General features: G+C 38.2%; 1 protein-coding gene across 2 annotated transcripts in view; it reads right to left on the minus strand.

Annotated features, from left to right (window-relative positions):
* Nucleotides 1-9,121: 9,121 nt before the first annotated feature.
* Nucleotides 9,122-23,475, minus strand: part of LOC134342789 (glucose-induced degradation protein 8 homolog) — a 29,136-nt gene continuing 14,782 nt past the window's right edge. Inside the window, exons 5-6 of one of the 2 annotated variants that reach the window (XM_063041364.1) lie at nucleotides 22,148-22,345; nucleotides 9,122-12,216 (exon numbers count right to left, since the gene is read on the minus strand). In XM_063041364.1, coding sequence (XP_062897434.1) covers nucleotides 12,043-12,216; nucleotides 22,148-22,345 — 372 coding nt within the window. In that variant the 3' untranslated portion in view covers nucleotides 9,122-12,042. The remainder of the gene's footprint in view (nucleotides 12,217-22,147; nucleotides 22,346-23,475) is intronic. The other variant, XM_063041365.1, reaches the window with a different exon arrangement.

Raw genomic sequence — 23,475 nt, forward strand, 5'->3', positions numbered from 1 at the left:
CGAACGCTACTCTCACCTAGTCCCACCAACCTGCACTCAGCCCATAACCCTCCATTTCTTTCCTGTCCATATACCTATCTAATTTTTCTTTGAATTATAATATCGAACCTGCCTCTACCACTTCTACTGGAAGTTCGTTCAACACTTACTTCAAGCTCCGCTGTCCTCCCCTGATAATTGACTTATCACTATATTCATGCGAGGAAAATATGCGCTGTGTGTTTAATATTAAATTCGTTAGATAAACCCTTTTAGAAAGGAAATTGAGTGTGTTAGCCACTTATCACTGATATTTCTGTCATGCTTAACAGCCCCCTCCCCCCGATCAGAATCGCCAAAAACGATTTGTAGAAAAAAATCGTACACGCATGCCAAATCACACATGCGCACTGGTGCCCGCGCAAGGCTTCATGGTCATTGTAGTCTTTCTCGGGGTAAACCCAGCATATTTGACTGCTACTCTTGTCCGTTGGCAACCCTACCGCCAACCGCCGCCCCCGGTCGGCCAGTCCGCAAGAATATTGTCAATATGAAACCGGTCTGCAGTGCGAAAAAGGTTGGGGACCCCTGCCCTATGGAACAGAACGATATATTCACTGCATCGGACTGTTAAACTAGATTATAAACTCAAATCTACTTGAATCTATTTTGAGGCATTTAGCAAAGTCAAAGTAAATTTATAATCAAAGTTCATGTATGTTACCATATACTACCCCGAGATTCATTTTCTTGCCGGCATTAACAGGAAAATAAAGAGTTACAAAATAATTTACGAAAAACTATACATAAGGACTGACAATGTGCAAAAGAAGACTTTTGCAAAAAAAAAAGTAATATTGAGAATATGCGTTGTGGAGCCCTTGGGGGTTGTGCAATTATTTCAGTTATGGATAGAGTTGTCCTCACCAGTACAGGAACCAGATGACTGGCGGATAATAACTGAGTAGTGACATTCATTATTAATTAATTAATAATTAGTGTCACTATTTAACCTGGAAAATATTTGAATGCAAGTCTCTTTTTATTTGTTTGCTTTCTGAAAGAGAGTTCTTAATGTAAAACTTAATGCTATTGAAGTGCCTGGAGGAGTTAACTTTAGTGGAAATGTGAACACCGTGTCTTGAAGTAGGGGTATATTTGGCAGTTATCCAAGGCTTATAATGGAGATTGGGATATCAGTGTCAATGGTTGAATCATAGACAAATATGTTCAATTTTCAAGTGTGTACACTGTTAGGATTAACATCTCTTCATCAGAACAGATACATGATGTCCCTTGTATTGAAAATGCTCTTCACTAGCTAATTTTGGCACTGATTATTAGCTCCAAATGAAGTGACTGATACTTTACACTTCATACTTTATTGTCACCAAACAATTGATACTAGAGTGTACAATCATCACAGTGATATTTGATTCTGCACTTCGTGCTCCCTGGAGTACAAATTAATAGTAAATATTAAAAATTAAACACAAGTTATAAATCATAAATGGGAAATAGAAAAGGAAAAGTAAGGTAGTGTAAAAAAACCAAGAGGCAGGTCCGGATATTTGGAAGGTGTAAAGTAAGTCTAAGGACGGAAGATTGGTTTGTGTGATGTGCTGAGCTGTGTTCACGATCTTCTGCAGCTTCTTCCGGTCCTGGATAGGACAACTTCCATACCAGGTTGTGATGCACCCCTGAAGAATGCTTTCTACGGTGCATCTATAAAAATTAGTGAGGGTTTTAGGGGACAGGCCAAATTTCTTTAGCTTTCTCAGGAAGTAAAAGTGCTGGTGGGCCTTCTTGGCAGTGGACTCTGCTTGGTTGGACCAAGTCAGGTCATTTGTGATATTGACCCCGAGAAAGCTTTTGACCTGTTCCACTTGTGTACCACCAATGCAAATGGGGTTGTGTGGTCCGCTATTCCTTCTGAAGTCAACAATCAATGCCTTCGCCTTGCTGACGTTGAGGGATAGGTTATTGTCTTTGCACCATGCCACCAGGTTCTTAATTTCCTCTCTGTACTCAAACTATCAGTGTTGTCTTAAATTGCACAGCCGGTAACCCATTTGCGCCCAATCCAACTTAAACTCAAATGAGAGAACATAGCTGACCCCAAAATTGTCCATTTCTTATTCAGTAGGTTGAAACAAGCTAGAAGCTATTTCGTGTTGAACTGGTTAAGGTAACTGCAAACCCTAAGCAATTATGTCAATGTTATCAGTGGAATAAATTACTATTTTATAATTATTTTATTGGTCATTAATCTGATGTTTACAGTTGTATTGTTTTATTATTTTCACATGTACTGAGATACAGTGAAAAGCTTGTCTTGCCCACTGTTTATGCAGATCACACCACACATTGAGTTAGAATGAAGTAAAACTATAACATTGCAGAATAAAGTGTGAAAGTGACGGATTGAGTATGGCACAGGATCACGGCAAAGTAGATCATGAGGCCAAGAATCCATCTTGTTATATTACAGGTCAGTTCAAGAGCCTGATCACAGTAAGACAGAAGCTCACTCTCATCCTCATCCTTGTGTGAGAAGCTCACATTTCATTCTCATTTGTGTGGAATTTCTTTCCACAGATGGTGGTGAATCTGTGGAATTCATTGGCATAGATGGCGGTGGAGGGCAGGTCATCGGGGATATTTAAAGTCAATGTTGATAGGTTCTTAATTAGTAATGGTATCAAAGGTTATGGGAAGAAGAGGGATGGAGTTGAAACGGATAATAAATCAGCCATGTTGGAATGCTGGAGCAGACTCAATGGGCCAAATTGCCTAATTCTGTTCACATGTCTTATGGTATTATAGATAAGGTAAACACATGCAGGCTTTTTCCCCCTCTGGTTGGGAGAGTTTAGAACTGGAGGTCACAGGTTAAAGGTGCAAGATGAAATACTTGAGCAGAAATTGAAGGGGAACTTCATCACTCACTAGGTGGTGCAAGTGTGGAACAAGTGCCAGTGGAATTGATGGATGCAGGTTAGGTTAATTTGCAACATTTAGAAGTACTTTGGATAGGTAACATGGATGAGAGAAGTATATTAGGCAGAAGTATGGATGCAGATCTGGTCTGGAACTAGGCAGTAAAAAGGTCAGTACAGGCTTGTATGTCCAATGGCCAGTACTTTATGTCAATAGCACAAACAATAGAGGTCCGGGTACTGATCCACTGTAGTGAAGTGGTTAGCGCGGCACTATTACAGCTCGGGGTGTTGGAATTTGGAGTTCAATCCCAGCATCCTCTGCAAGGAGTCTCTGTCCATCCTTCCCATGGAAACATGGATTTTCTCCCAGTCCTCTGGTTCCTCCCACAGTCCAAAGGTATACTAGGTAGGTTAGTTACTCATTGCAAATTCTCCCATGGTTAAGGTCAAATCAGGGTTGTCAGGGGTTGCTGGGCTCTGTGGCTCGAAGGGCCGTTAGGGCCTATTCTGTGCTGTATCTTGAAGTAAATAATTTAAGCTCCCCTATCAGTATAAATTTTCTATTTCATTATTTCCTCTGTTAAGTATCATTCATCATGAATACTTACTGTTCTGACAAAAGTTCAAAGTAAATTTATTATCAAAGTATGTATATATATATCACCATATACAACCCTGAGATTCATTTCTTGTAGGCATTCGTAGAACAGAAATACAACAGAATCAATGGAAAAACTATAAAGACTGACAAACAATTGGCGTGCGATGAAGACAAGCTGTGCAAAATAATAACAGTAAATAAACAACACTGAAAACATGAGTTGTAGAATCCTTGAAAGTGTGTACATAGGTTCTGGAATCATTCAACACTTCCTGGCCTGTTGAATGTTCCTATCATTTTTTGTTTTTATTTAAGATCTCCAGCACCTGTAGCCTTAGTTTTTTTTAAATTTTCAGATGCATTTGATATTCTCAGAAAAATGGTTTTGCCCACAAAATCTGTATTCACGTAATAACTCAATTCCCTTTACAACCACATTTATGGAAAACATCACATGTCTATTCACCTAGGGCATTTTTAAATTGTAGCTCCTCTTCATATTCAACACAGTGACCAAAATGAGTTTTATTAAAACATAACATACTTTGGATTTGTTGTACATGAAAGACACAGAGATTCCCATACTGTATCTACATATAAATAGAATTTCCATGGACAATAATTTTCCTGTTTAATAAAAGTTTGAGACCATTCTAGAAAGTAGAATGTTGTATTATGCAACACATGATATCTTATTCTATGGCATTGATGGAACTCCATGGTTTATAGGTGAGAAAATTTCATTGCTGTTAACTAAATATCATCAAGGGGTGTTTTTTGTACAGGAATATCCTTGAAATTTGAAGTTTTTTTGCTCTTTCCAGTCAAGGACAATATTTCTCTCTTTAATAAACATTATTTTGCACATGGAAGTGAAGAGCAATATCTAGTTACTAAATTTGGCCACATTTCTTCAATGGACTCAAATCGCATCAAATTTAACAATCCACTGTGCCAATTTACAAAGACGGTGCTATTTCAAAATTTGAAGGACCAATTTTTTAAACGAACTTGTTTAGGCACAAGTCAAACAGTATTGAAACAGGTCCATCGGCCCAATTTGTCCAACCCAACCATGGCGTCTGCCAAGCTAGTTCCATTTGCCTGCATTTGGCCCAAAACACTCCAAAACTCTCTGATCCAGGTACTTCTCAAACGGCTTTGAATATTATTGTATCTGCCTCACTTTCTCTGGCAATTCATTCTGTCTATACAGTGCCTATAAAAAGCATTCGCCCCCTTGGAAGTTTTCATGTTTTATTGTTTTACAACATTGATTCACAGTGGATTTAATTTGGCTTTTTTGACAAAGATCAACAGAAAAAAGACTCTTTCGTGTCAGTGAAAACAGATCTCTACAAAGTGATCTAAATTAATTACAAATATGAAACAATAATTGATTGCACAAGTATTCAGCACCCTCTCCCCCCCTTAATACATCACACCCAATCACCACTGATGCAGCCAATTGGTTTTAGAAGTCACTCAATTAGTTAAGTAGAGATCTGTTTTTGGTAACTGGTGTGCACTCAAGGTGTTTCAATTGATTATAGTAAAAATACACCTGTATCTGGAAGGTCCAATTGTTGTCGAGCCAGTATCCTGGAAAAAAACTACATCATGAAGACAAAAGAACGCTCCAAGCAACTCCGCAAAAAAGTTATTGGAAAGCACAAGTCAGGAGATGGATATAAGAAAATTTCTAAGTCACAGAATATCCCTTGGAGTACAGTTAAATCAATCATCATGAAAAGAATATGACAGCAGTAAATTTGCCTAAAGCAGGCCGTCCTCAAAAACTGAGTGACCATGCAAGAAGAGGACTAGTGAGGTGGCCACCAAGAGACATATGACAACTCTGGAGGAGTTACAAGCTTCAGTGGCTGACATAGGAGAGACTATGCATACAACTGTTGCCCAGGTGCTCAACTAGTCACTGCTTTATGGGAGAGTGGCAAAGTAAAAGCCACTGTTGAAATAAAAACTGACATGAAATCTCAGCTAGTGTTTGCCTGAAGGCATGTGGGAGATTCTGAAGCCAATTGGAAGAAGGTTCTATGGTCTGAGGAAACCAAAATTTACCTTTTTAGCCATCAGACTAAATGCTAACAACAGGAATTCTGCAGAAGCTGGAAATTCAAGCAACACACATAAAAGTTGCTGGTGAACGCAGCAGGCCAGGCAGCATCTCTAGGAAGAGATGCAGTCGACGTAAATGCTATGTTTGGTGTAAGCCAAACACTGCACACATCTAATACATACCATCCCTACAGTGAAGCATGGTGGTGGGTGCATCATGCTGTGGGGATGCTTCACTGCAGCGGGCCCTGGAAGGCTTGTGAAGGTAGAGGGTAAAATGAATGCAGCAAAATACATGGAAATCCTGTAGGAAAACCTGATGCAGTCTGCCAGAGAACTGCAACTTGAGAGAAGATTTGTTTTCCTGCAAGACAATGACCCCAAGCATAAAGCCAAAGCTACAAATGAATGGCTTAAAAACCACAAAACTAATGTTCTGGATTGGCCAAATCAGAGTCCGAACCTCAATCCAATTGAGAATTTGTGGCTGGAATTGAAAAGGGTTGTTCACACATGATCCCCATGCAATCAGACAGAGCTTGAACAGTTTTTTAAAAGAAGAATAGGGAAAAATTGCAGTTTCCAGTTGTGCAAAGCTGATAAGAGACCTATTCACAGGCTCCAGGCTGTAATTGCTGCCAAAGGTGCATCTACTAAATACTGACATGAAGGGGGTGAATACATCGTAATCAATTATTTTGTGTTTTATATTTGTAATTAATTTAGATCACTTTGTATAGATCTGTTTTCACTTTGACGTGTCTTTTTTTGTTGATCAGTGTCCAAAAAAAGCCAAATTAAATCCACTGTAATTCATTGTTGTAAAACAATAAAACATGAAAATTTCCAAAGAGATTAATACTTTTTATAGGTACGGGTTTCTCCCGCCATCCAAAAGTAGAGCGTTCCTATGAAATAGTTCGTAAGCCGGAATGTCGTAAAGTGAAGAAGCAATTACCATTTATTTATATGGGAAAAATTTGTGAGCGTTCGCAGATCCAAAAAATAACCTACTAAATCATGCCAAATGATACATAAAACCTAACACAACAGTAATATATAGTAAAAGCAGGAATGATATGATAAATACACAGCCTATATAAAGAAGAAATACTTTTCTACAATCATTGCCGCACTGTCCACTGTAGCAAAAATCTTATGCAAGCGCTCTCGGCAGAAACACTCTCTCCAGTAACCTTTAAACTATGAAGCTGCCAAATCATACCAAATAACACATAAAAATACACAGCCTATATAAAGTAGAAATAATGTATGTACAGTGTAGTATCACTTACCGGGATAAGGAAGACAGCGCCGAGCACACTGATAATGGTGTGTTAGGCTGAGTCGTCAGAGGTTGGGGTGGTGCAATGGACCCCAACCTCAGGGCCGCCGACCAATACCGATCCGTGAAACATGCAGGGGTGCCGTGGTGGCTGGGACGCACCCAGCAGATCTTTAAGAAAAAAGCCGAAATAAACAAGCTAATTAATTAGGTGCTGCCCAGCACGTAAATGTCGGCCCAGATCAGAGGCGACGCAATCAGCAATCGCCTCTGATTTAGGCCGACATTTACGTGCCGGGCGGCACCTAATTAATTAGCATGTTTATTTCGGCTTTTTTCTTAAAGATGTGCTGGGTGCGTCCCGGCTACCGCTGCACCACTGCATTCTTCGCGGCAATGTATCAGTCCGCAGCCCGGAGGTTGGGGTGGTGGGACACTGGGGTGCCTGTTTCCATCAGGGCAGGCAGGTCATTTTCTTCTATGTCTGCCTGCCTTGATGTCCAAGGTCAAGGTTCGTCGTCTGCTGTGGCTGATGTGGAAGGCTTGAAAAACGACAGTATGCTTGACTGCTTAGCCTCGCACATTTTTCTATCATACAGTTCTTTGTAAGCACTCAAACCATCCTGCAAATATGCCCTAAACCCATGTACATTTCAAAAATTAAAGTCGTACTTTTCTGCAATCATTCAAGCGAAAATCTCATGCAGTTGCTTCACGTTCAGTTCCTGGACGACTTCACTTTCGGTCCGTTCGTTACTACATTAGGTTTCCATTGTTATCTTTTCCTCTTCCAATTGCATCAGCTCTTCATTATCAGTTCTTGGTCATGGGATGCCAAAACCTCTTCAACATCATCTTTGTCAACTTCCACAAGCCAAACTCACTTTGTCCTTACTTCGTTCACCACGATCGAAACGCTTAATTATGTCTAGTTTTACGCTAAGTGTAACACCCTTACGAGCTCTTTTAGGCTTTTCCGATACCTTAGACCTCATCTTGCTAACGGATGCTCAAAATAAATCGAGATAAAGCACAGATGCTCACAGGCACGTGTTTAAGCAATGCCGGCTAGAATGCAGTTCCAGGGGAGGAGCTTGGCTGCTCGGGGCGCGTGCTGCCTTTTTTTGTAACAGTGAAAACAGCTTCTGTTAGCAAAACCAGGTAACTAATGTAGGTCTTTCGTAATAGCGAAGTGTCGTAAAGCGAACGTTCAAAAAGCGGGAGGCACCTGTACTGTATATTATTACATTGGTAAATTGTGTACATTATTATATTTATTAGTTATTATTTGTTTTTACATATTGCTGCTGTAACAAAATAATTTCCCACTGGGGATCAATAACATACTTACTATTATTATAATACCACCCTGTGTATGAGCAAGTTAACCATCTGGTCCCTTTCAAATCTTTCCCCTCATCTTAAACTTATGTCCCTTAATTTTTGGTTCCCCTTCCTTGGGAAAAAGACTACATGCACTCACCACCTCTATGCCCCTTGTTTTATACACCTTTATAAGGTCACCCCCATCAATCTCCTGTGCTCCGAGGAATGAAATCCAAGCCTGTACAACTTCTAAAATTCACGACTCAAATTCTTGCAGCAGCCTTGTAAACCTTCTCTTCACTCTAACAATTTCTCCCATAACAGGGAGACAAAGCTGTTCACTAGACTTTTAAGTGCAGTCTCACCAACGTCTTTTACAACTTGTCTACGTGCAAGAGTAGGCAGAACAAAACATCGTGGACTAGATGGGCCAAAGGGCCTGTTCTGTACTGTAGTGCTCATTAGCTCTATAAGTAATACCATATATAACTATTAGGGGGCTAATGTCTCTTAAAAATTAGTTCAATTAGCTCCATTCAAAATTAGCAATAAATTGACCATGCATTGCACATTCCACTCAAAATTTTTCTATGATTCCCATGAAAGTTTCTGTAAAATAACCACATACAAAGCCAGGAGCTGGAGTCCCCTCCTAACAGACGTTGCAGGTGGCTTGAAAGGAATAGTCTAAACATAGTCTTCAGACTGACGTATAGGAAGCAGACTCACGTACATCATGCACAGAAAGTGCAAATCTTACAGAGTATAGAGAGAAGGCTTACAATGGATCCCTAACGTATTATTTATAGACAATAAGATATCACGTTGCATACGGTATTTCATCATTGAACCAAGAATATTTTCACATCATAACTGCATCAGAATGCAAATGTATTAGTAAAGCATTATGATTACTGGTTAAACATGTTTTATTTTTGAGTTCTTATATCCAAATGGGAGATTATGAAATTCAAAAGAAGATGGTGTGAATTTTAGACCTTTTATTTATTTTTAAATTCTGAAGAATTTTGTCACCAAAATAAACATGACTTTCTTTTCCAAAAACAATAGCTCGCCAGTTAATAAAGATGTTGTTTTTGATCGTACGTCAAAATATTCTGCAACATAAAGATTTATAACAATCTGCTTCAACCCACTCACCAATCAACTTAGTACATAGAACTAAATTCATCCATCCAGATGATATTTTTAAAAATACAAAATGTACAATTTCTCAATCTCACCAGTGAATCCAAAGCATTTTGCCTCAATGAAAAAAAACCAAGGTACAAATGTTTCTTGCAATGAAGACACTCAGCATAATACCCATGTTGACAAATTCAAGAGGAAACTGGATGGTTTTGTAGACAAGTGATTAAGAGACTTAAATGATGTTCATCAATGTTGTATTTGGAAGGATGGGGATTCTGACTTGATCAGTGGGAAGAACTTAAATTCTTCATACTTCTTAAGTCAGTATATTACACAAAATCTTTTCTAACAGGAGTTAATTACAGATAAAATCTTGGATTTGTTATTTATTCTATTCAAATAAGTCCCTTCAAAGAATAATTCACCATTTATCAATATATGAACATGTGTAAACTGTAACTTTGGGATTTGTATTTCTACAAAACAGTTACTTTATACAGACAAGTTGTTTTAGATTACAAACTATCAGAAGTCACTGATAATTATGGGGCAAAAATAATGGAGGACTGAGGCTAATACTGTCTCCTGGATTTTGCACATCTTCAGGCAATTCCCTAAAAGTTTTTGCTACGTTGAATGAGGCAACTTCATAACAAAAACATGATAACCATGTGCATGATTATACTCTCAACTGGATGCAGAAGGGATTTGGGGCTGATGGGATTTTTCATATCCCTGTATCTGAAGACTCAATATCTGGCAATTGGTGCTACAGTAAGCAAGTTACTGAAGTAGGACAACACAAAGGAGGTGGAGGAACTCAGCAAATTTGGCAGCATCTATGGAGGGAAATGTACAGTTGATATTTTGGGTTGACACCCTTTTATCATCTCTTCTAGCTCCTCTATGTATTACTCCAGATTTCCAGCATCTGCAGTATTTTGTGTGTCTACTACAGCAGGGCAACTGTTATCACATTTGATTTGTATTTTCATATCTAAAGAAATGACAATTTTTAGATCAAAGAAGGTGGCATTTAAGAGTAAAAATTGTTCAGAAAGATTTCCAATAAAACTCAAAATTAAACAAAAGATTTTGCAGATGCTGGAAATCTCGAGCAACACACACAAAATTTTGAAGGAACTCAGCATGCCAGGCCCTATCTATGAAGGGAAATAAACAGTCAACATTTCCACCTTATTCTGACTTCTGCCCCCTTCCTTTCCAGTGCTAATGGAAGATCTCAGCCCAAAACACCAACTCCATAGATGCTGTCTGACTTGAGTTCCTCCAGCATTTTGTGCGCATTGCTCAAAACTTTTCACACCTGCTCTACAGGCCCATCTGTTGACAAGACATTACCAACTATGTGATTTGCACTTCCTTACTGTTATGCTGAACTGATCCAGGTGTGTGTTCCATAAAGTAATGTATTATTATGAAACCTTGAAAACAAATGGGGTGATGAGGAGGAAAGTAAAATGTTCACATCTATTTTTGTACAGTATTTTCACCATACTTGGGCCAGCACAAGTTTCATTTTTACGTCTATTATACTTTTAAAGTCCCCCTAGGAAATATTTACAGAAGATTGCACGTGGAATTTTCCTTCTAAGCTAAGAATAAAAAGTTTTGAAAAATTAAATAAGCTTTTTAAACTCTGTTTAAAATATATTAGACAGAGTCTGCATTGAGCTATCAAACTAAGTGGATACGAATAACTTGTGTGGACTTTCAAAGTATTTGCTGATATATGCAATGATAAATTAACATTAAACAAAACATGTTGACACGTTATGCACAAATGAAATGTTTAAAAGCACATTACATGAATTTCAAGTGTAAAGCACTTTTGTGTCGGGGAAATCATTAGACTATTATTTTCTACATTATATACAATCAACTCTTCTAAGTAAGTCATTCCCACAAAATATACAAAATTGAGATTAAATACCATGACTTACAAGCTTGTGAATTTTAGTTCACTACAAGGCTACTTAATGAGAATTAACAACCATGTGAACTTTTTCCTTGACAAGGGAACATTTTAATGAGGCTGACAAAAGAAAGATGAATAACCATTTCTAATAATTACATTCCTAGTATCCATACTGCATCCATAACTGGTTCCAGATAAGTTTAACAGCAGTCAGTAGGATACCATATTAATAGTAACATTTTGGATGATATTCATTAGAAATTAAGTACAAGATTAATCTCAGCTATAAGATGACTAATTAGAGAAAAAAAATCAGATGTCTAGTAAAATTGTTCTGAAAATATATAAACATACAGTTAAGAAACATCAGCATATGAAACAAAAATTGCAAATAGAAACTGTACAACAGCCAAAAGTAAATACCAAGTAATTTGTAGTTTCAGTCCAACATGCCAAGTTGGTAAAGTTATAAGTTACCATAAAAATGAATTTAGGACTGGGGTGAATCTTGCAATCCGTTGAGCCTTCAGCAACCATTTGATGGTGTTCTCTGATGTACTGCGTTGGTAATGTTTTGGACTTCATCCCAGCCTTAAATGTGATTATTCTTAACCATAGAGTTTTATTCACACGTTCTGTCATTTATTAGTGAATTTATCACAGTCCTTTCTGAAACACTGTAAGCAGTTAACGCACAGGAAGACAATCCAGAATCCTGTTCATTCCCTTCATACAGCCTTTATTTGGGTTCCTCAATTGTTCCCTTACTGAGGTCTGTCATCTTAGGATACTTAACTTTCTTGTGGTCCAGTTCATTCTGTGCCCATAATAGAAGCTTTAGCAGTTTGGCTAACTTGGGTGTTGATTCACGGTTCTCATAATCCAAAACAGCCTGATTCACTTCACTCCAAACCTAAAAAAAAAGGACTCCAGTTTTTACACTTAACCATAGCTTTTATACTTAGAAATCATGAGTGTGTTGACATAATTTGTGGATTCTCACAAAATGAGCAGACCATAGAATGACAGACTGAACCAAGAATTAATTAAATTATTTAGCTTCACACTGGTACAAGTACTAAATGAGCAATAACACAACCAAAAAATACATCCATAACTGGCTCCAGATAAGTTTAGCCACAGCCAGTAGAATACTATTTTAACAAAATAAATACACAATACCAAAGATTTATTAATAATTGTAAGAATCAAAATTATGTTTATTATCACTATGTTACATGATGTGAATTTTGTTTTGCGCCAGCAGTAGAGTGTAAAGCTGTAAAATTACTATAAATTACAAAACAAACAGTGCAAAAAGGAATGATGAGATAGAGTTCGTGGACTGTTCAGAATACTAATAACAAAGAACAAAACTCTGAAATTCAAAATTACTTAAAAAAATTAGAACAAGAGCTTTAGATGGAGTAGAATTTGTTAAGTATGTTCAAGGAGGATTCCTGACAGAGTATATGGATAAGCTGACTCGAGGAGAAGAATACAGGATCTGGTACTAGGCAATCAAAGTGGTCAAGTGTCGAACTTCTCCATGGGTGAGGGTTTTGGAGATAGAGGTCACAATTCCCTTATCTTTAACATAGCTATGGACGGGGGAGGGGGGGGGTTACATGGGGTCTTGGTATGGAGTAGACATGTGTCCCGGGAGCTGCGCCTACCTTCACCTTTTGCCTCACCCAAATAGTAGATAATTCTTATTTTCCTAAGTGACTGAAGTGAGCTGCAATGGGCTGAATGAAATGACGAAGCCAGGTAAAGGGAAGAAACAATGGCGCAGGAGAAGATGATTCTGGCGAGGGTTCCGCGAAGCTAGCAGGCCCAGGAGGAGCTAAAGCTAATGCTGCCAGTGCCCCGGTCCCAACTACCATTGACGAAGTCCTCATGGCAGTAAACAAGCTGTACAGTTTGGTAGACAGGAGACATGTAGAGCATAATAAGTCAATCATGAACCTAACAGCGGCTCTAACCGAAGTCAGTAAGCATGTTTCTTTAATGAAGGATACCGCTGAATCATATGAGAGGCGAATCGAAGAGTTGGAACGGCAGCTTGATAGCCTAATATCCCAAAACACGCAGCTACAGGCTAAGGTGAATGACCTTGAAGCTCGGTCTTGCCGTCAAAACATTCGCCTTATCGGGGTTCAGGAGAAAGCCGAGAACAATAAGCCAATGGAATTTGTAGCCACGTTGCTTCTGAAGTTGCTGGGGGAAGAACATTTCCACCAGCCAATTGAAGTGGACCGTGCCCACCGGAGCCTAGCACCAGCTAAAAATGGTAGGCCAAGTGCTATTATTGCAAGGCTACACCACTACCAGGTTAAAGAGCTGGTGCTACAGTTGTCCAGATAGAGAGCGAGCTCCACTGCTATATGAGCGTCCAGTGTTCATTTACCCAGATTTAACCTCGGCTACCATGAGGAAATGTCAGGATTTTCAGCACATTAAGAGAAATGCCAAGCCAGGAAAATTAGGTGTGGATTCCGGTATCCAGCAAGGTTTGTGGTTACACTTAACAATACCACCAGTACGTTCAGCACCACAGCCGTAGCAGAGGAGTTCCTGAGCCGAGAAGTTAAAGATTGGCATTCAGACACTGTATCAACCTAAAAACGAATTAACGCTGGGTTACTGGATTCGTCGTTGATTGATAGCGGCTTCATCTGGAGACTGTTTGTTATGTTCAGTGCATGAGGAACTGAAAAATAAGCTCACACTAAGATGTTGGTGAGGACTGATTGTTATTGTTTATTTTTATATTTCATAGTGTATTTGTGAAGAGGCGTTTCTCCCGTGTTTAGTGAGTAATGGGTAGTTATCTCGCTATTCCGGGCCACGTGTTGGTTCTTGGATATAGCTTTGACTCTAGGTTAGGGGTATGGAAGTACTATTCCTGGTGTGTTTCTATTTTTGGGAGGGTTTTTTGTGTTCCTCAAGGGGTTGCTACAGCACATCTATTTGTTCGAGTTACAGTTTGTGTTATGCCACAACCATATAGCATTTTTTTTTTGTTAAGCAGTAGATATGACATCTAATTTGCACATGCACAGCACTAGTGAGACTAAACTTGTCAGCTGGAATGTACGGGGGATGAATAGTCCACTGAAGAGAGAGAAGGTGTATGCACATCTTCATACACTCAAAGCTGCTATTTGTTTCCTCCAAGAAACGCATATTAAGAAAACAGCAGCAAAAGTGCTTTGTCCCTCCTGGGCATCTCAGGTCTACCAGTCGAATTTTAGTACTAAAACTAGAAGTGTTGCAATCCTAATAAAAAAAACCATACCGTTTATTCACACACAAACTATCGCTGATCTGAGGGGCAGATATGTAGTAGTAAGTGGAATATTAAATTCTATACCATTGACACTAGTGAATGTGTACGGGCCCAACTTTGATGATCCAATTTTTTTCCTGAACCTCTTTAAGGCCATGCCTAATCTGTCTGATTCTAACATAATTGTAGGTGCAGACTTTAACTGCATCTTAAACTCCCTCCTAGAGAGACAACGTCCCCAAGTTTGTTCATTTAAAAATAGTGTAACACTTAATAATCTCATGCAATCGTATAACATAGTGGATATTTGGAGGCTTCTTAATCCCACAAAGGATTTTTCATATTTCTCCGCAGTACATAAATCCTACTCTAGGATTGATTATTTTCTGTTAGATTCGAAATTGGTCTTGTCAGTAGTCGGTTGCACTTACCATAATATACTTATATCATACTCCTGTCTCCCTTATACTCAAATTAAACCACAAAAGAGGTGAATATAGTTGGCGTTTAAATAATGTTTTGCTAAAGGATAAGGATTTTTGCTCTTATCTTTCAGATAAGATAGATCTATACTTAAGCATCAATGTGGGCAGTGTTGATGATTCCACTCTTTGGGAGGCCATGAAGGCAGTTACTAAAGGTTGCATAATAGCATATGAGATAGCAGAAAAAAAGATTCAAGAAAAGGTTAACTGAAGTAGATGATTAGTTGGCAAATCTAGAAGCTTCTTACAAAATAAACCAGGAAGCAGAATTACTTAATAAGATTACTGCCTTACGGTATGAGTATAATTCTATAATGTCCAATAGTGTTTCAAAACTACTGACACAAGTCAGACAGAGGTATTTTGAGCTTGGTGAAAAGCCCCATAAGTTATTAGCCCGTCAGTTAAGACAGATGCAGGCCTCCAGGGCCATTCATCGTATAAAGGCGAAAGATGGCTTTTTATTGACAGACCCAGAAAAAACTATTAAGTGTTTTGCGGAGCTCTATGCTAATATTTACCAATCACAAGGCTGTCCTGACATTGAAGCTATGGAAGCATTTTTTGATTTTCTGAATCTGCCCACGCTGTCAACAGATTCAGTAAATACACTTGATGCTGATATAAGCCTAGATGAGATCAAGGTGGTCATCTCGTCCCTCCCCAATAATAAGGCAGCAGGTCTGGATGGTTTTAGCATGGAATTCTTCAAAGTATTTGGTCCAAAATTGTCACCTCTGCTCTTATGAATGTTGAATCACTCTAGAATAGCTTCCAGATTGCCACCCACTTTATGTAAAGCCAATGTTTCTCTGATTCCAAAACCAGGCCGTGATCCTGAAGTGGTTTCATCATATCGCCCCATTTTGCTGCTGCCCATTGAAACTAAAATTCTTGAGAAAGTTCTGGCCAATAGGTTAAAAGAATGCATTTGTTCTATTATTCATCCAGATCAAACTGGTTTTACGCCAGGTAGACATATGTATTTTAATTTGCATCGTCTCTTCAATATTTTACATACAAAACATGCAGAAAAGGCTGTAGTCATTTCATTAGATGCGCAACGTGCGTTTGACCAAGTGGAATTGCACTTAAGAAATTTGGATTTGGACCATCTTTCATTAAATGGATTGAGATAAATTATTCACACCCATCTGCTTCTATTATCACTAATCAGAATACTTCCTCCCCTTTTGCAATTCATCGTGGGATTCGTCAAGGCTGCCCCCTTTCTCCATTTTTGTTTGCAGTTATCATTGAGCCATTGGCTGTTAGCATCAGACAAGACCCTTTGATATCTCCCATTGATATGCATGAACATAAACATCACCTTTTGTTATACACTGACGATGTCCTTTTATACATCTCCAGCCCACCTTCTGACTCTAATTAATAATTTTGGTAGTTTCTCAGGTTTCTCTATTAATTGGGATAAGAGTGAACTAATGCCAGTCACTGCAGTCGTTAATACAGCATATTTACAGTCCATTCTCTTTAAAATAACTTATGATAATTCTCCTATCTTGGTGTGACTATTACAAAAAAACCCAGATGACCTTTTGCAAGTGAATTGGCAAAACAAAGTTGAGCAGGTTAAACGCAATATTGACTTTTGGAAAACCTTCCAATTTCTTTGGTGGGGAGGGTTACTGCAATCAAGTTGATTGTACTGCCACGATTTCTTCATCTTTTCCAGTCAATTCCATGTTTTATTCATGTCAAATTTTAAGCAATTGGATTCAATTATTATAATCTTCATTTGGAATTATAAAGCCATTAGAATTACTAAAAAACACTTGTCAAAGCCCAAGGAAGCAGGTGGTTTTGCCCTACCGAACGTCAAAATGTATTACTGGGCTGCCCACCTATCCATTCCTGCATGGTGGAAAAAAGGGCCACCCTCTACCTCAGACTCGTGCCCAGCAGAGTTACTCATAGAGCGAATGCTTTGTAAGAAGACTTCCTTACCAGCTGTCCTTAATAGCCCCACTGCAGTTAATAAGTCACATTTTAGTAACAGCTTCGTGGTCAGCAGCACTATAAGAATTTGGAAGCAGATCCAACTGCACATTAAGGCCCCAAAAACTTATATTGGCACTCCAATTTGTGACAATTATTCCCTTTTGCCAGGCCTGAATGATACTGTTTTTTCTACCTGGAAACAGAGAGGCATCTGTAGTGTAGGTGACCTGTATATTAATGGAAACTTTGCCTCATTAGTGCAGTTACAAGCAGTTTACAATATCCCTGCATCTAGTTTTTTTTAAGATATTTACAAATTCGAGATTATGTTAGGAAATATATACCTAACTTCGAGGTTTAAGACAAACATGAATCCCTGGAGGCAATAAATAAATTTGATCCTGTTACTCGTAGTGCGGTATCCTATTTTTATCAGATCCTACATAATGGAGCTCGGGTGAATACTGCAGGTTTTAAACAGGCATGGGTGGATGAATTGGGTATAGAACTAACAGATGAGGTCTGGGATGAGTGCTTAAAGAGTATACATGATTGCTCGGTCAACGTCAGACACAGACTTATACAGTTTAAGACAATACATAGACTCCATTATTCCAAAGAAAAGTTGCACAGTTTCTACCCTGATGTTTCACCAGTTTGTAATAGATGTAAATCTGTGAACAGTAACTTGTCACATTCATTCTGGTCATGTTGTAAGCTTTATACATACTGGAAAAGTATTTTTCACTGTTTCTCTGAGGCTTTTGGGAAGCGGTGGGAACCAGACCCGCTGGTAGCCATCCTTGGAGCAACAAGTTCCCTATCTTCAGCCAATATGTATGAAAAAATGGCTGTATTATTTGGAATGGTGATTGCTAAGAAGTCAATCCTGCAAATGTGGAAAATGGACTCTGTGGCTGAGAAATCTGGCAAATATTTTACATTTCGAGAGACTGAGACTATGTAATGAGGACAGAAGGGAAATCTTTGAAAGGATATGGGGCCCTGTATTGGACTTTCTTACAGGGTGAAGACTCAGGTTTTTTGGTGCTGTGCACCTCTGCTGTGTACTTTTCCCTTTATATTTTTCACCCTTTTGCTGCTCAATATTTAATTTGATTTTGTTATGGTTGTGGTTTTTGTGGATGTGCTGTATTTTTTTTGTTTTTTGTTTGTAATAAATAAAACATTAATTAAAAAACATAGCTTTGGACAAGGATAGGAGCAGATGATAAGGGAAAGTATTTAATTAGGGAGGGTTAATTAAGATGGTATGAGGCAAGAACTTGGGAGCATAAAATGGGAACAGATGTTCTCACAAATGTGGACATAGTTCAAGGGCCATCTGCACAGAGTGTGGTTAGGTTTGTCTCAGTGAGATAGGGAAAGGATGGTAGGGTGAAGGAACCACAGTTGACTAAAGAGATAAAACACTTAGTCAAGAGGAAGCAGCAAAAATCAGATGTCACATAAGAATTTTCACATATGTAGGAAAGAGTTTAAGAAGGAACTTAGTGAAGAACAAGAGGATAACTAGATTGTGGATAGGACCATGCAAGGGTACAGTGCGAAACATGTCCCTGGAGGCACAGGAGGTTGGGGAGATCCTTAATGAATACAATGCTTCAATGTTCACCAGGAATTTTAAAGGTGTATAAAATTATAACGAGGGGCACAGATAGAGTGAGTGGCTAGCACCTTTTTCTCAAGGCAGGAATGCCAAATACTAGAGGACAAGCATTTAAGATGAGTGATGATAAGTTTCAGAGTGATGACAGAGTGGTGTGTGACTGCAACTCACTGCCAGGGCTCGTGGTAGAGGCTGATAGGGATGTTTAAGCGACTTTTAGATAGGCACATGAATGTTAGAAAATGGCAGATTATGGGTTAGGAGGGAAAAGTTAGATTGATCATAGGATAGGATTTCATATCTATATAGCTTCAACTGTGTTGTACTTTTCTATGTTCTAAAACAACTTATCAATTCACTAATACAGTGGAAAAAAAGGAAATTGAATACAATTTCTCTGCCTCTGATAACACAGCTCATAAAATTAATGAGTGATATGGCAAGGAAAAAGACCATTTAATGTAGCTACCCCATTCCAAATGTACTAGTTCTCTGAAAGAGCTATATATTGGACACACACTCTTCTTTTGCTATCAGGCCAAAACGTTTCCTTTTAGTATACAAATCCCCTCTCCATCCTAGTAATGAATTTGCTTCTATGATTCTTTCAGTTAATGTATTTCAGTTCACAATAGCTTACTGAATTAAAAAAAACCCTCACTTTTGTAAAGTATTTAAAATCTGTATCACTTGATTGCAGGCTCTCTTGCCAGTAATAGGAGCAGGAGATGGCATACATTTAATCTTATATATCACCAATGCATGTATCTTTTGGGGGATGGGGGTACAAATAAAGCTTGAAATCCACATTGTTATCAAATTGTGCAAATTCCAAGTTACCAACTGATGAATAATTATTGCATCAGAACAATGAAGTTAGGAACTGTGAATATCTGCAGGTGATCAGAGGTTTAAATAATTTAATCAATACAAACATATAAACAGGCAAGTCTGAGATTTGTGAATAAATAGTAACAAGTTATACTAAGATATAAGAATTAACAAATATTAAACTCATTACCTGCGCAAGACAAAACCATTGGTAAGTTCACATTTATTATTTCTGAACAGGAGTATCATTTGATTGGCTAAAGAACAACACTTCAGGAAATTGTACAAGGCTAATACAGAAACTTTAAAGAAATAGTGCAAGATGGAAAAATCATTAAGCTAAGCTCACATTATAGCTAGAAATTGGGAAACAGGACAAATTGTTTGGAGATGTTAACACATTGTGAAAATGTATTGGTAGTAAGAAATTATAGCAATAATATTAAGACAGTCAAAAGAGTAACAGTAATATTCAGGTCTGAATGAACAAGATTTGTTGAGACAAAAGGAAATTAAATACACTGTATTTATTTTATGTTATATATTAGGATTCAACATTACTGGCAATGCCAACATTTATTGTCCACTCTCCACTCCAAACTGACCTCTGAAATGCATAACTTGCTGGATAATTTCAGAAAGCAGTTATAAGGCATCAAGGTGGACAAGGATGACAGAAAAAACATTAAATCATTTTTTGCTATAACCCAATAGGTTCATAGTCATGATTAAAGGCAAGATTCTATATTTTGTTAAGTACCTAAATTTAAATTCCCCAGTTATGGTTCAGAAATTCAATATCCAATTCTGAATCATAGTTTCCCAGGGCCTGTCATTATAGCTAGTAGACAAGAAACAAATACGATCAGAAGTGTGAGAATCCATTAGAGGAAATGGGATTAGATAATCACAGCCTTTTAAGTGTACTGGAACTGGATACTTTTTGATTGGTCACAATAGTTAGAGCTGTAGTTCTCAACCATTTGAAAGTTCCACTTGCTGACACTCCATTAAAAAAAAATGCACACTCCAACACTAGTAAACACCTGGAGATGTCTCAACCTGCTTCTTTTAAAGAACTAGGGCTCTCCTAGGTCCCACTAGCAGCTTTGCAACTAGGAAAAATAGCAGGCAGAATCATTATTTTTTTTTTAAATGCTTTTGTAAGAATTGCACCCGGTACTACTAAAAACTCTCAGCCCTCTCTGAATCTTCGCTTTATTCTCACTCTACCTGCAATAGATTTTTTATCAGCTAAATGAACAGTCCTTTTGCTTGTATTCCTGCCTTTCTTTTCAATCAAGAATTATCTTTTCCAGATCCAGAAGGTCAATTCACAGGTCTAGATTATGCAGAGGGACTGAATGCTAGTGAGCCCCATGAAAATGTTACTGAATCACATGGGTAGGACAGAACAAATTCCACCTCTGACAGCCAGAATTGGCACCACCTTCAACTTCCCCAATCGTCTATACTCAGAATAATTTAGAACAGTTAAACATAAATGATTAAAAGTATTAGACAATATTTCTATTATTGAAATAAAGTAAGCTATCTTGCTTTTCTTTTTTTCTGTCAGTGCCTTAACAACCCCCATTTAAGTAAATAGACATGCACATCCTGAGCTAGGTCTACTAAAAGGCATATGCCAAGGAATTTCAACAGCTCCTGCTCAGTCACTGGACTATATGGCAGAGCTTGACCAGAAACTTTAGGACTGGCACACAGACCGCAAAACTTGCTGGCAATTACCAATCTCAGGGTTGTATATGGTGACATATGTATTTTGATAATAAATTTAATTTGAACTTCTTGAACATATTCCAGCAATGTTACGACTATTAATGCTTCATATTGGCATACAGATAATTATTTACTTTGTTGCATCTATACAGGACCCTGGTCAGACCCCACTTGGAGTACTGTGCTCAGTTCTGGTCGCCTCACTATAGGAAGGATGTGGAAACCATATAAAGGGTGCACAGGAGATTTACAAGGATGTTGCCTGGACTGGGGAGCATGCCTTATGAGAATAGGTTGAGTGAACTCGGCCTTTTTTCCTTGGAGCGACAGAGGGTGATAGGTGACCTGATAGAGGTGTATAAGATGACGAGAGGCATTGGTCGTGTGGATAGTCAAGAGACTTTTTCCCAGGGCTGAAATGGCTAGCACAAGAGGGCACAGTTTTAAGGTGTTTGGAAGTAGGTACAGAGGAGATGTCAGGGGTAAGATTTTACACAGAGAGTGATGAGTGCATGGAATGGGCTGCCGGCGATGGTGGTGGAGGCGGATACGATAGGGTCTTTTAAGAGACTCCTGGACAGGTACAAGGAGCACAGAAAAATAGAGGGCTATTGGTAACCCTAGGTAATTTCTACGGTAAGGACATGTTCAGCACTGCTTTGTGGGCTGAAGGGCCTGTATCGTGCTGTAGGTTTTCTATGTTTCTATTACTTTCTTTATTCAATGCACAGGAGTAACTTTACAGAAAAAAATTTAACTACAGAATGTAAAAAGAAAGGAAATTAATAACTTTTGAGTGCTTTGATAGTTATTTGCTCAAAGTGCCATTGGTTTGCAAAATAGCAAACATTAAGCAAACTTTTACTCATAATATCTAATTATCAAATATTGAAAAAGTTACCTTTTGCCTCTGCATCATATTAAGCAGATCCCCAAATGGTGATTCTTCTGGATTATCAAAAGCTAATAGGGCCAATGTACGTTCCATCTCAGTAAGACATTCCCGACTCTCCTCACCTTGCTCAGCAAGCTGAGTTTGAGCAAACTCCAGAGCTGCCTCAGTTTCACGTTGGCGAATCAGCTCAATCAAATGCTGTTGCTGCAAAATCCAGATTTACTAGCATTATCTTAATTATTAATATTACAATAAATACTACAACAGTTGCTTTCCACTTTCATTACTCCCTTTAAAAATATGACAGAAAGTCAATAACAAGATTTGATTCATGCAATGGGTCAGAAATAGTTTATTTATTTTAAAGTTAATAAATGATAAAAACACATTTGACAAAAATGGGGCACACAGGTAAACATGCACATCCAACAATTGCTTGTGCTGAATTGCTGATCAATGAATTTCAGTAATGCCTGATATTCAGTCTTGAAACTCAAACATTTCCATAGTAGATACCAAAAGTACGTATATTCAGCAAGTCAGTAATAGAGCATAGAGTAATAGAGCATTTAACCCCTAATCATTCATGACCATCAATCTCCTTGGCACTGATTAGGAATTTTCTTATATATGGAGTCTCATTCTGATAATTTTTAATTAGTCGACCTCCTACATTTTCCTCTCTGAATATCTGTTGTAACTTTCCATATTTATCAGTACATGATTTGACATTGAAATAAACTATTATTATGCTTTAAACTTTAATTTCCCCAACACTTATAACTCCTTTATTCAGGAGATAACTAATTGTTTATTGAGTTCATTCAAGTCAAGTGCCATGTTTTAGCTCAGTTTGCTCTCATTTCTCATGCAATCAATGACCTTATAAGTAAAACTAATTATGAACTGAAGTCTAGGCAGGTGCTTAGTTAGCAGAGAATACTGTGGAATACCCTGACTTCCTTGGCTGTGTAAGTCTAGGGAAGAACTCATGAGTTTGAGACTGTGCGTCCCACCCCAAACCCCGGTTTGTGTGGATGCTGTGTAATTTGCTACCCTGATACAAATTAGTGCCATGAAATAACGGACAGTACACTGCATACCATTAAAGGAATTATATTTTTGTATCTTAAGGGTTAGTAAAGAACAACAAAAAGGGCCCATTCTAATTAAAGTCAAATGTGCACAAGTTGGAGCTCATCTTGAACTTCTCTGTCACTCACGCGCTGGGCCCTCGGTCAACGTGAAAACACACACCACCTTCTGAACAAACAGGTCTCCCACCAGATCATATGCCACGAGTGGTTCCCCCCAGCATCTTCTCTCTCCATCTC

The sequence above is a fragment of the Mobula hypostoma genome, chromosome 2 (genome assembly GCF_963921235.1).
Source record: "Mobula hypostoma chromosome 2, sMobHyp1.1, whole genome shotgun sequence".
Lineage (NCBI taxonomy): Eukaryota > Metazoa > Chordata > Chondrichthyes > Myliobatiformes > Myliobatidae > Mobula > Mobula hypostoma.